Consider the following 14629-nt stretch of genomic DNA (forward strand, 5'->3'; position numbering starts at 1 on the left):
ATTCACAGTGATGGAGATTCTGGAAATAATGACATTTGACAAGTGACTCTTACTGAAAGAACGAGGAAAGGTAAAATCATTCATCTTACCATGGTATTGCCTGATACATGGAGGAGGAAGCAGTCCGGCTGGAAAACCCAGTCAGCGTTTGTAAAAGTGCTGCCTATGTAGGAAAGGCAGAATCTCCAGTGCCTAGGCCCTGATCTCAAGGAAGCCCCACCTCCGTTCCTGTGCTTGGGAAAAGCTGTGCCTCTAACCACCCCACACTCCTTGGACTGCAGCCTTAGCCGCTGAGCTAGCCCGCAGGAGTGGTTTAAATGTGTTTTTCTTCACTCAGGAGAAATGGCCATGGTTTGTCATGCACATGTTTTGTTGCATATGTTTGATTATAAATTTGGCAGGATACTTGAGGTTGTACATGCTTTAAGATTAATTTTTATTTTACTAAGTTCCTTAGTTCTTAGTAAAGAGAAAACAGCAGGACATTATCTCAGTATCAATTATTATGATATTGATAATTTTATGAGACATTTCCCATCAACTATCCCTTTCTTCCCTCAGTCTACAGGACACTTTAAAATGCAGAGATGTCTTTAATTTATCAGCTGTACATAAAATGTTGTTCTTGTTGTTTCTCTAATTCAGTTTTTGAAATCTGTATTCAGGTCCCTGTAGCATACCATATATATCTGTTTCAGTTGGTCCCTTAAAGGAATTTTTACAATAAAAACCAGTTTGGTGTTAAAGCAGTGAAAGCAGCAGGTCGAGCAGTTACTGCTTCCACAGAGTTAGTTTTATTATCTTAAATTCTATTATATTAGCCTATTCTTGTAAATTGTAAAAAATATAGATTATGAGAGTGCAGTAGGAGTTTATTATTGTAATTAGTGCTCACTATACAGTATATAACTTACGTGTTTACTGTGCTGTAGAGCGAGTGTAATGCACATTCTAGTTCCTTCTCAGCAGAGTATCTCAATCTACGTAGTTCAGTTGAAGGAAGCGTGTATTTTATTAACAGTTACGCAGTTTGGATTAATGTCGAATGCATTGCCTACTTGTTGGCATCTTTATTTTCTCATCTAATTCTCATATACTCACATCATTACAATTTCCTACCTGAAAACGCGATGGGAATATTGAAGTAGTGTGTCTTGGACATGATTGACTCTATGCCAAGTTTTAGACCTGGTTAAAGATAGTGTTCTTGAGACTCCTGAATCTCTCAGAAGGCGTTCAGCACACTGATGTCTTTAGAGTAGATACACACTTCCTGTTTGGACTCCTGGCAAGTCTGTAACCTATTAAGACTGTTGGTTTCAAGAGAGATGGGTTTTCTTTTTCTAAGGGATAATCCTTTGGATTTAACTGTAGCATTTCATCAAAGATAGTGGCCATTGGTTAAATGATGATTGTGCTAAGGCTGTGCATATAACCACACAACACGGGACTCACGATATTATGCTCAGAACTAGGGAAATGTTTGGACAGTAAGAGCTCCTACTGCTCTTGCTCTTCCAACAACATGATGATAGTTGATTACAGTCTCAGTAGTTAAGATCCGTCACCCACATGGTAGCTCCAGGGGACCAGTGCCTGTCTCTGGACTCTGGAGGTCTGCATTCACATGTTCACAATCCACACACAGGCACTCATGATTTTAAAATCTTCTAAAAGCATGCTATGTAAAATGGGAGTGTATGATTTCATCCATACAGAGGATTAATACAGTCAAATTTAATTAAAAGAACCCGTGAGTAGGACAGTGATTCCAGGATTAAGGCTCAGTTAAATGAGATGTTCTACAGAACAAAGGGTCATTGTGCAGAAGGGCAGGGCCCTGTGGCTGTGTGGCTTGGTGGTGGTGGTTAGCGTGCATGTGATGTGCACTTGCGCAGTGCTCGGTGAATAGCTCCTCACTGTTTCACAGGAAACACAAGGACAGAAGGAACCATCAGGGCATGGTAACTATGAGGTGATGGGTGATGATTGGCTTGTAATCATTTCATGGTATACACATACATATTTTATTTCCATGTATATTTTCGAAATGTATAACTCCTTTTTCAAATATTCCTTAGGAAAGCTGGAAAATGTCGATGTCTAAAGAGTGAGCCTAGAAAATGTAAACTACTAGCAAACTAAAGGAAAGCTATTCAAATCGAGAAATAGTAATAAAGTGCCGTGCTGTTCAAAATGAAGGCTTTTACATTGTATAGTTTAACAGTCTTGCTGAAAGGTGTCCACTAAATACTGTGGAACAAATTATTCTGAGCATTACTTTCTTCTAGAAAGTGGTGAGATGAAGTAATTCAAATAATTAGTGTAAATACTAAATAACATTAAAAATGCCAGACTACTGGGCTGGAGAGATGGCTTGGCGGTTAAGTGCACTGGCTGCTTTTCCATGGGTCCTGAGTTCAGTTCCCAGCAACCACATGGTGGCTCACAACCCTCTGTAATGGGCATGTTTTGGTGTGTCTGAAGACAGCGACAGTGTACTCATCATATACATGAAATAAATAAATGAATCTTTTTTAAAAGTGTCAGACTACAGTAAGATAAACATCTAACCCCCTTTTCTATTTCTTGAATTTTAGAGCCTTTATTATAAAAACCTTACAAATACATGTCACATACCAAAGTTAACACGCCCCAAACCTATTGCAAATTGTAGATATGTATTAGAGGTAGCGTTGTATTGAAGAGGGCCCATGACTTTTACTATGTAAGTTTACTACTCTTTCTTTTAAAAAGCTCCTTTTCCCAACTTAAGACACAGTGCAGCCTTTTGATAGTTAATTGAATTTTCCTGGATGCCTACACTGATCAAGGCAGTTTACTTTGCATTAATGGGGAGAACACTTACTGGTGTTAGTCAGGACAGAATAATGATACTGCTGTGTTTGCTTCAGCTGTCACTGGAAATCCACGTTACAATGTTGTTGTCTTTACATTTTGCTTTATTTAGCAGAGTGAGGAGCGGAAACCTTTAGCTATGCATGCATTCAGATCACTTTGTGTTGCCCTGTAGAATCAATTTCAGTGTAATCTCAGCACATTTAAATTTGCTTGGCACTTGTTCTTCATATCTGCCATGTGCTTATTTGCTTTGGTTAATTGGGAAGTGCTTCTGTGGTTCAGGCTGGCCTCTTCCTTGCCCTCTAGTTGAGACTGGCCTACAGGCCCTGCCTCTGTCTTCCATTGCCAGGACGGCAGGTATTCTCAGCCATTCCTTCCATGGGAAATAAAGTCTTTACAAAGCAAAGGTCAGAAGCCATTTAGTCAGTAACATGGTCCACAGAACTTCTGAAATTCTGTATTTTATCAGAATGAGAACAGTATTGTTATGTATAGTGTTGTAGATTTAGAAACAGTTGTTTGGTAATTAGATTTTTTTTTTTTTTTGGTTCTTTTTTTCGGAGCTGGGGACCGAACCCAGGGCCTTGCGCTTCCTAGGTAAGCGCTCTACCACTGAGCTAAATCCCCAGCCCCTGGTAATTAGATTTTGAATCTGATTTTTTCTTTCTTCAATTAATGTTCCTGCCCTCTCTTTTGCCATAAATGTTTTATTTTAAATAAAACATTACCAGATATGGTACATAAAAATGGAAGGTGAATTTCCTCCCTCGTTTTATTTTTAAATGGTATTTATTTTCTAAAATTTCTTAAGCCTAAACTAAATCATTCTTATTCTAACATTTACTGTATTTGGTTTTGTATTGCAACAGCTATCTCATATATTGTTGAGTCTAAGTTTTTTTCTACTTAGCTACACTCGGTGAGTTCTTTGTAACCAGTGAGCCGATTGATAGGCCATGGGTTTTCTTCCTGTGAGCAGCTGGAGACCGTGCTGCAGTTCCTCTCCTTCCAGCCACACGCTCCACCTTGTAGTTGTAGCATACGGCAAAGGGAAGCTGGCTTGAGTTTGCACTGTTTGTGCTTCACAGGTTCCAAAGTGTGGTAGCACTGAGGAAGAGAACGCCGGGACACTGTTGACCGGTGTGTGCACAGCTAGTTTTCTCAACCTCAGCCCATCTGTCTCACACTGGTATTAACAAGATTCCATTTGGGAAAAAAAAGGAGCACCGCTTTTATCCTCTGAATTAATGACAATATAGAAATGAGAAAATCTTCCCATATCTTCTCCAGTGCCCTTTAGAGTACTGAAGTGTGTGATGTCTGTGTCACCGTTTGGAAGCATAGCAGAGGGGAAACCAGGAGTGTGAAAGGGGCCTGGGCCTTAGTTCAAGTTGTGGAATTAATTACTTAAGAAAATAATAATGCCTTAGTTTGTTATTTTTTTTACAACTTTGCCCAATAGTTTGTGGTTCTGGGATATCATGGGCCTTGCTGTTTTGTGTTAGAACTATAAATGCTAACATAGAACATGTCCCAAAGAAGGCAAATGGTAAAGTTTAGTGTTGATAACATGTAACTGTTCAGAGCATAGAGCTGGCTATGCACAAACCTCCAGGAAATAAAGGCCGAGTCATCCTTAATTTCAGTTTTCACCTGTTCTAGTACAATAAAATATTAATGTGACTTAACTTATGAACAGATCACTTACAGAATTTCTAGTTGTAACTTTGAGTCTATGCACAATGGTTTGTGAAGGGACGTTTGTGTGTATAGTGATTGTTTGCTTAGCTTTCATACCAAGTTTGCTTGTATTCCTCTAAATATAACCTGACCACACAAGGTATAGCCTAGTGATGTATAAAGTAAACTTTTTGTTTATGAATCACTGCAAGATATGTAATTCATTAGCATTATGTAAAATAGCCTAAGTTTCAAAGATCTTTAAGTATATCGAACTTCATATGTATTTTATAAAATCCATGGCAAATCTTCCAGTCATTACTAGCTTGGTTTCTCCATGTTGTGTGATTCAAGTATGTTGTGAATTCAGCAATCCAGTCTTACTGTCAAGCTCTGGGTTGTAACCAAGAGCACTTGCAGCAGCCTATAGTGTTTGGTGGCCTTTGGGACCTCCCTGGCCAAGGACTCCTGAGAAGTAACTTGTTCTTGCCGTTGAGTATTTCGTTTGCTAACTGGTATCTTTTGGGGCCACTATTCCCCTATTACAGGACAATTTCATTTCAATTTTTAAAAAATGTTTGTAGATAGATACTTTCTAGGAGCTTCTATAGTATTAGGTTTCCATATTATGGCTTCTTAAAAAGTCATTGTTTTCTTTATCCCTCCCAGTTTCCCTCTTCTAATCCTCCTCCACCATGATTTGCCCTTTCTGTTCCACAATGTCCTTTTAGTCCTTTACTACTATTTTTTTCTGCCCTGCCCATGGACCCTTATTTCTTTCTTTGACCTCTGTGGGGTTCCTAATGAAATGCGTATGTAAACATCCAAAGCCAGCATCTGTAAGTGGAGAAAACATGAAATGTTTGTCTTTCTGGGTCTGAATTATCTCCCAGAGGTGGTTGTTTTAAGTTCTATCCATTTACTTTTGGATTTCATAATTTCATTTTTCTTACTAGCTGGGTACTATTCTACTCTGGATATGTGATATTTTCATTATCCATCCCCCAGTTGGTGGACATTAGATTGTGTCCTAGCTGTTGTGAATAGAGCAGCAATGACCATGGCTGAGCAGGTACCTCTAGAGTAAGGGATAGTCTCATCTTTTTGCCAAGGCAGTGCATCTGGGTTGTGAATGAGTCTCCAGCTCTTGTTGGAGATGGTCTGCGCTGATTTCGCTGGGGGCTGCCCCAGGTTGTGAGTGCACTTCCACCAGCAGTGCGCGAGTGTGCGCCCCTATGTCCAGGTCCATGCCAGCATTTGTCATTGTTTGTTTCTTTGGGTCTTAGTCATTCTGACTGGGATAAAAGTAATTTTAATATGTAAGGCCCTGATGGTTGAGGATGTTGGTCATTTTAAAGATGTTTCTTAGCTGTTTGTGTTTTATCTCTTGAGAACTCTCTTTAGGTCCATGCATGCCTCATTTTAAAATTGTTTTGTCCTGAGAGTTAATTTTGAAAACCTATTCTCATTCTCCGGACTGTCTGTTCACTCAAATGCTGATGTCCTTTGCTGTACAAAAAGACCAAGCAGCTCCTAGTAAGCCTCCGCATCCGTCAGCTCCTCGAGTACAGAGACCATGTGATGTAAGCATGTTTAAAAGCTCTACTTGTAGGTTTCAGTGACCAGGTGATGATGAAGCTTCATAGAACAGTTCACTGTCAGGTGGAACATGCGTAGTTGGATGTGTGCTCTTTAAACACAGAGGTCAAAGGCAATATGCAGAAGACAAGTACTTGTAAATTTTCAATTTTTTATTGTTGAAATTATTAATATCATCTCTGTTGGTTATTTTGCTTTGCTTTGAAATATGTTTGAAATGTGCTTGCCAGACTGGTTCTTGCAGGAGTGTGTGTGTGTGTGTGTGTGTGTGTGTTCGCGCGCACGTGTGTGCATGTGTCTGTGTGTCTGTGTATGTCTGTGTGCCTGTGTGTTTGTGTGTGTGTCTGCTCATGAAAGGTTTCAGTGGGCTAGTGAATATAAGCTCATTTTGAATTTTTGTTCTTTGAAACCTGGCTTTATTTGATAAAATGGGTGAAGTGAGCAAAAGTTGGAGTCCTAATAACTAATATGAAGTCTGAAAAGAGATGACTTGGATGTTTTATCACATGAAGTTATTCCACGGCACAAAAAGAATCTCGTTGAGAGTCAGAAACAAAATAATTCCCACCAGGACTTCTTATATTGAGCTCTGTGCCTTGGGAGAGATACTTTATCTCTTTCGGTTGACAGATATGTCCATCTAAAGGGATGCACTAGATGGCCTTCTGGGATGGTACTGACTCTAATTCAGTGGCAGGTTTTGTCGTTTTTAAAATGCTCATGAAATATGAAATAATTTTTGGAATTTTCAATCTCTAGTAGAGTTTTGAAGCTTAAAGGAAGAAATAGGCCAAGACAATGGACAGATTTCATTAGACACAGGTCAGATGTCTCATCCGTAAATAGAACTATGCAGTCTGAGGTGAGACTGGGATGTGCTCAACACTCAAGCGTTCCTCCTGCTGACTGTAGTGGGTATTGCATGTAAACAATGCTTGCCCTCAGCTGCATTGCAGGAGAAATTTAAAATTAATGAAAGCAAAGACTGCCTTTGACAGTAATTGAATAGTAAGCTTTGGGAATCTCAGTTTTTGACTGCTATTTTGTATAAAAAGCTTGTGAAGACATCAAATTATGTGAAAGAAATTTCATGGTTGGTCATCTCTATAACACTAATTGGCTCTAGTGAGTACAGTCTGAATCTTTTAAGGCCAGAAGAGACAGCTTTTCAATAGCAATATCATTTTTATTAGGCACTTGATCAGCACATGCAGTGTCTTAACTTCTAACAATGTGGTTCATTGTAAAGCAAGGACTTTCAGATGTTCTCAGCCAGCTCTGCAGTGTAGAGAAAATTAACATTCTATTCTGATTCCTGCAATAATTACTTCCTCTCCTAAAGTACCAGATATATCTTCATCCTTTTCACTTAATATGCAAAGCTTTAAGTGTTGTCATTTGTCATAAAATTAAGTATATCTCCTTTTCAAATTTGCAGTAATATTTGATAATCATCATTCAGAATAGTGACCGGAATAATAAAGCGATAGCTCTCTCCTTTCCCAAGAACCTTTTAACTTTTCTTCCTGCACTTTAATTGCTGTGCTGAGTTCCAGATCCAAACTGTTTGAGCTTGACCTTTGAAAGGGGTTTGGGGAAAGGAGAACGTATCTGACACTTTTCTCTAAAAAGTGGCTGCTGAATTAATATCAGATGAATTGTTAGATTTCACTATTCTTTGTGGCATGACAGGTCCTTGAAAATGATCATTAATTCTTTTGGCTACAGCTCATTTCTTCTACATACAGATGGAGACACATTTAAAGAGCAAAGTTTGAATTCAAACTAAATCTGTTTTAGTTGTCTTATACAGCTCTTGGACTTCAGTGTCCTTCCTAAGAGTAATGAAATATGGTGCTTTCTTTTGAATACCATGGAGGATGCTTAACAATGAGGCGAGTGTTCGTGCATTTTCCTACTCATCACTAACTCACTCTTCCGTGACAGGACTTCTTCAGGCAGGATGTCTTATCATCTCCCTGTTTCTGGCAGGTTCCAGGGCAGTGGTAGGATACATGAAACTTGAAATGTCACTCAGACTTTCTGATAATTTCCTACGTTATTATTAGAGTCAAAGGAAAGCTGTGAGATAAAAAGATTTCCATAACATGAGGAGGAGGGAGAAAGAATAAATTTCCAAATCATGCAAATTATTGTACTCTGATAATTTAGTTGGAATTTAAATTCTAAAAAGTAAAAATAGATGCATAAATAAAATTGAGAGCCAGTTTCTTCCCCATTTCTGATAGGGTACCTAATTCATAGCCAAATTATGTTTTAGAAAGCACACACACAGAGGAACAAAAACCAGGGCAGCAGTACTCAGTAAGAAACCAGTGTGCTTTTTGACGATATTTTGTTGCCTTTAAGTCCTTTTCCACTGTTATAATGAACTGTACTTTCTCTGCTCGCTCTTTAATCAGAGTCTCCTAATTTCCCTGTGTTCTCCCTTAAGCTAGTGGATCCACCCTCTCACAGTAAGGACGGGAGTGAATAAATGCTTTACTCTGCTTTCTCTTGCATGAAGCTTTTTGTATATTTAAATTGCATAACCCCACCTCCATTCCAATTTATTATTTTCTCTATCTGTAGATGTAAGATTCTTAATGTGGAAGATTTCATCAAATGAGGATGGATAGTTGGTGAATGGCCTCTGGCTCTTCAACAACCCTTTTTGGTATCTTACCAAGACTCCTTTCTGTAATAAACACCTGAAATATATTCAGAAGAAATAATCAAGAAAATTATATTTGACTTTCTCTGTGCTCCTTACGTTTCATCACTTGATGTGATAGTCGTACTGTTATTTGGAAATCGTTTCCTTTAAGATCTCTGTCTTTACTCCTTACCCCTGCCTCTCTCTGTTGACAGCTTCAGAAGGTATATTAACATGAAGACTATAAACCATGTTTAACTTAGGAAAGTGGGAGCTACTTTGAAGATACTAAATCATTATTCTTGCAAATAGGAAGAAGAGGGTACCTATGATCACACCATTGAGTTCCGGAGAGGGGGTGACGGACAGCCTCGAAGGTCCACTCGGCCAACACAGCAGTTTTACCAGCCTCCTCGAGCTCGGAACTAATGTGAAAGGTAAGGCGACATTGCCAGATAGTTTTCATATAAAAAAGATGTACTTTGTGTTCAATACAAGTTCAGCTACTGATGTTTCATAATAATGCACATAGAAAAAGCCGATTTTGTGATTCAGCTTTCAAGTGACAGTGTGATTTGCCACTTTTCCACTAGCCTTTCCCCACAAATCCTTCTAGAAATCTATTGCTCCACTTCTGCTATGTTAGTTACTGCTCTGTTGTAAAGAAACACCATGACCAAGGCATTGCATAAATGAAACATTTAAGTGGGACCTTGCTTCAGAGGCTTTTAGTCTGTGACCATTGTGGCAGGGAGTATGACAGCCTGCAGTCATGGGGATGGAGCAGTAGCTGACAATTCACACCTGCTCCATAAGATACAGTCAGAGATGGAAAATGGACCTCAAAGTCCACCCATATGACTCACCTTCCTCAACAAACCTGTACTCATTCCAACAAGGCCACGCCTCTTAATCCTTTCCAAACAGTTCCTACTAACTGTGGACCAAGCAAACATGAGCAAACATTCTGGTCCAAACCACTGTACGTATTTTGTGTTCGTTCTCTCTCTCTCTCTCTCTCTCTCTCTCTCTCTCTCTCTCTCTCTCTCATAGTTTTATTATATTTTTTTGAGAATTTCATAAATGAATGCAGTATCTACCCCTGACTCCAGCTCCCCCTGTGTACTCCCTCCCTCTCTCTGAATCTCTCTCTCTCTCTCTCTCTCTCTCTCTCTCTCTCTCTCTCTCTCTCTCTAATGCTCTTCCCATCCCTTCTCTCTTTTCTGGGTTTTGCAGTTAATCTAATTGAATACTCACATCTGAAGATCGAGAACTAGAACCCACAGATATGTGAGAGCATGCCTCGTTTCTGAGTGCTCTTGTATGGTTTCATCTAGTTGAGCTTATTTAAGGAAGAGGTCAGAAAGACAACATGCCTCTTACTCAGTTGGAGGCTGTTTGCTTATCTAGAAGCATTCATACCTCTTTCAGAAAGAACAGCTGTCTAAAAATTATCTTTACTAGGGAGAAGGAGCAGGAAGGAGATTTAGGAAACTGTCTCAGACATCACATGCTTGACAAAGACCTTATTTTCTAATATGTTTCTAGAAGAAAATACTTTCACATTTGGCAAACAGCTTGTCTTCTTACTGTTTTCAGTCCATTCTGCTACTTTTGGAGAATTGAAAATGAATTTTCTATCAGGTATTTATTGTCCTATAGACTATTCTGGACTTAACTATATTTTTCTGTCTTCAGTAGCAAGAATGAGAAATTTCTAGGAACTCCTCAGTTCCTCATTTTACACTTAGTTCTGCCAAGGTTTTTAATCAGGTTCTCTTTTCTCCTGACCAGTAGCCAGCAGTGGCTATGGAATCCTTGAAGTCAGAGTGTTAATTGAGGTGTGATATGGGTGGAAGGAAAAAAAAATCAAAGAGGGGGGAAAAGGAAATTATCTCAATAATTTAATGTTGATCTAAGTTAAATAATGTTTTAAACATATTGAACTGTGACCAACATTTAAACTATTCACATTTCCCGAACTTCAGATGAATGCAGTGTTCCTGAGCCATGTGTCCTTCGGCTCCCAAAACTTACTTATGTCTGAAACTATTTACAGTATTCTAATAGAAACGCAGAACTTTCCTGACATTTAACTTCATATCTCAGTCAGCCTTAAGCAAAAGCCTAATGCTAATTGACTTCTGACCCTCAGAGCCAGCCAGTGTAGCTCTTTCCCTTTTATCACCACCTCCTCTTTGCGCTCAGAACAAGGCTATCAAGCAAACAGTTCTGACCCAGACGCAGATCAAAGAGGAGCTGCTGCATAACTCTGGGCATTTTTCTGTAGCATACAGGAACCAGTTCTCATGGTCTTTTTTAAAAAGCAGAATCAAAGTATATACAAGGATTTAAGGAGCTTATACACTGCAGAAGATTGAGTGTATACTCTTAAAATAAGTTCCTTGTGCTTACAATTAAATGACACTTTAAAGTAAATGAAAATAGAGATCTTTTTCCTACTTTCTGGGGATTTTTACATCACTTAAAACAGTTTTTAATGAAACTAAAGGTTCTGAGCGGGATGTGAGCTCTCTGGCTCTGCTGTTTGGGTTGATGGAGAGGGTTGGATGGCTGGAAGCAGTGGAAAGCTAGCACGCACCCAGTGGGGAGGGCTAAGTCCTCCCAGCCTCCCAGGAGTGTCTTTCATGTATTTTGTATGTTTAGGTTCCATGGAAATTTTTCTTTGAAAAAGTACACTGCTTAAAAATACATTATACACCATAGCCCTGAGGGTAATTTTGGCCTAACCATATCAAATCATACAATGCAAACATTTCCTAATCAACTTAAGTGTCATAGTCTTACTTTTCATGCCCCCTAAGTTAAAGCTTTCATCTTGGATGCTGGGGTACAGCTCTGGTAGAGCTTGCATACTTAGCATGTGGCAGGCCCTGAGTTCTGTGTTCTGCCATGAAGTAATATTAATAAGTCAGTCTTCCTCATGGTCCAGATGCTTGCTTGGCTTGGACTGTTTTCAGGGAAGAAAGGTGACACTGAAAATTTAGATTGTTGGTAATCGTATTCTGTATCATTGTAAAAACAACTTTGCTGTAAAGTTTACATAAAAGTAAAGTGAGCAAGACATGCAATGTTGGCTAGGAAGACTTGGCATTGTAACTCAGAAATACATCATCAAAGCCCATGTAATGTAATGAAATACTCCTGCCAAACGGTCTTAATGGGATGTTCAGAAGTGAGGTGCAGAAACTTCTGTTCTTGTCACAAAATTGAAAACTTTCCTTTTCACTTCCCTTATGTTTCTATTAATTTAAATATCCAATAAGAAGAGCATATTTGGTAGTCAGCTCTATGACTTTCCATAAATATAAATATAAAGTTATGTATGGTCAAGTACTATTTTTTTCTCAAAAATTATATAGGATGGTGAGAAATACTCTAGGCATTTCTGCTATCACTTCCAAAAATATAATTTTAAAATCCGTTCATTTATATTTGGATTGTGTTCCTGAAGTGTAAATTACATGGAATTTGAGTTAGGCATCTGCATGTTAGTTCCCAGGAACATTTCCTTGAACTCTCTATACAACCCTATTTCCTTCTTCTCCAGGATGGAGACACATTGGAGTCACCTGGGTCTTACCCTAAGGCCAGCACCAGAGACTCATGAAACACAGAGCTCAGAGGCAGGGCCCAGTGAGAGAAGGGAATCAGTGGAGTGAAAAGACAGCTCCAGGTGTGAGGAAAAGTGCTGATAAATCAGGCCTGAGATTGGAGGGGAGCTGTTAGCCTAGGTTCCCCAAATTCTAGTACCTGGACACTGCCTGGAATTGTTCTGTGCAGTTTAGAAACGGGAGTGGATATCGAAGTGAGTCTATACAAAGCTTTTAGACAGCAAATCGGGCTGATCCTTGGACAATAAGAGGAGTTCATAATATGACTTGAGTCTTAGGAGCTATCTAAATCCACAGGACCAGTCACTGAACTCATTGTATGATGGCGTCTGAGAGTCCTGAGAAGGAGGATAGGTGGAAAGGAGCACACAGCTGTCCCTAGCAAGTGGCTCCAGTAAGCCGTGAACCCAAAGCCTGTTAGGGATACTTACTGATGCTTGAGTTTTAATGTGATGTGCTTGGCATGGTCGTGAACTTTGGAGTAACGGTAAGATCACTACTGAATTTAAGAATTATTGCTGTTGGGTGTCAGTAGGACTAGAGAACTGGTGCATCTACTGCTTAAGTAGTTCAAGTTGCATGTTTGCCTATGAAGAGAGAAATTGTAAGGCAGGTTAGCTAGAATTCCTTAGTGTTATGAAGACTAGCAATATGTACTGTGAACGCATCCTGAACTTTGGTCCTAGTTTCTTATTTAATGGAAGAATAATATTCAGAGTTAATTAACCCAAAACCTTGAAACGAATAGTTATCTGTAGATACTGTATGTTTCTTCTTGAAGACAACATATTTAGCTAGTAGAAGGTATGTTTTAACATGTAGATTATTTTTGGATGCATTTGTGCAGCATTCTTTGTAGACACATGATTCTTTTTTATATCAGTAATTAGGAAAACAATCTTTATGAACAGAGCTATTAGCCTGTGATGCCAGTAGGACTGGCATTATGTAAGAATGTCGTATCCAGAGTTCCAGTTGGCAGAATGGTCCAGTGGGTACAGTACTTTTCACACAAGCCTGACCACCTGAGTCTGTTTATGGAGCCTGCATAAAGAAAGAAAAGAACATACTTCACAAAATTGCCTCCTGACATCCACATGTACACCATGGTACATATGCTGCCCCTCCATCATGCACGTATATACTTATGTAATTAAAGAAAAGCAGGATCTAGGGGACCTATGTATTGGTCAGGAAGTCTACTCACTTTGAAAGACTTAGGAGCTAATGTTTCCAGTGGTAGATTACCTCTTCCTTCCCACAAACTGTTTTGCTCATGATGCTAACTCAAGCTCTCGTTATGTATCTCAGCTCTTACGTTATCACCACTGATAATGGTTGTGGTTTCAAATAGTATAATACCTGGAGCTGGAGGGATGGCTCAGCAGTTAGGAGCGCTTGCTGCTTGCTCTCACAGGGAATTGATTTCAGCTCCCATCATCAATACGGGGAGGTCCCCAGCACCTGTAACTCTAGCCTTAGAGGCCTAACATCCTATTGTATTCTCTGAGAACACCTGCACGTGAGAACACACACACTCATTCAAAGAAATTAAAATGAATTTTTAAAAATACAGATATCTGACAAGGCAGAAAACAATGACAGAACAAAGTAAGTGATAAATGACCTAGGTGAACTAACTCAGGCCAGAGGTCTCCTAAGAAAATGTTGAAGTAGGTAGCATAGGGTGGAGAGCCCGACTGGCTGACTGCCTCTCATTTAAGTCTTCCTTGTGAAGAAGGTATTCACTTAATCCAGGTTCCTGCAGTCAGTACCTAAAACGGAAGGATCTAGCAGCACCAGAGAGATAATACTTTCAAAAGAAAAATAACTTCATATGTTTTTAGAGATGGGGTTTTTGTTTTGTTTTGGTTTTTCAAAACATACTTTCTCTGAGTAGTCATGGCTATCCTGGAACTCACTCTGTAGACCAGGCTGGCTTTGAATTCAAAGATCTGCCCTTCCAGTATTATAACTAAAGGCCTGGGCCACCACAGCCTGGCCTAAATTTTGGTGTTTCAGTGTTGTTTTTTAATAGAGATGTAAGTTTATGAGTGAGATTGTTTTTCTAATTCATTCTGGTTACTGATTACTGAGATTACTGATATGTATATGAACATTTGACATTTTTTAAAAAAGGTTTCAGCCAAGTTCTGCCTTGATAAAGTATAGAAGAGGTATCTTAGGTTCAATTTTA

The 14629-nt window shown here is 39.1% G+C and overlaps 1 protein-coding gene across 6 annotated transcripts in view; it reads left to right on the plus strand.

The window, feature by feature from the left end:
* Tdrd3 (tudor domain containing 3) overlaps nucleotides 1-14629 on the plus strand; it is a 162852-nt gene that overhangs the window by 121008 nt on the left and 27215 nt on the right. For 5 of the 6 annotated variants that reach the window (XR_005493732.2, XM_039093362.2, XM_039093361.2 and 2 more), the window contains one exon: nucleotides 9110-9234. Coding sequence is in view for 4 of the 6 variants with exons in the window: in XM_039093362.2 (XP_038949290.1) it covers nucleotides 9110-9226 (117 nt within the window). In the remaining 2 variants the exon portion in view is untranslated. Of the gene's footprint in view, nucleotides 1-9109; nucleotides 9236-14629 lie in introns of those variants that run through there. The other variant, XM_063274315.1, reaches the window with a different exon arrangement.

This window comes from Rattus norvegicus, chromosome 15, assembly GCF_036323735.1.
Source record: "Rattus norvegicus strain BN/NHsdMcwi chromosome 15, GRCr8, whole genome shotgun sequence".
NCBI lineage: Eukaryota > Metazoa > Chordata > Mammalia > Rodentia > Muridae > Rattus > Rattus norvegicus.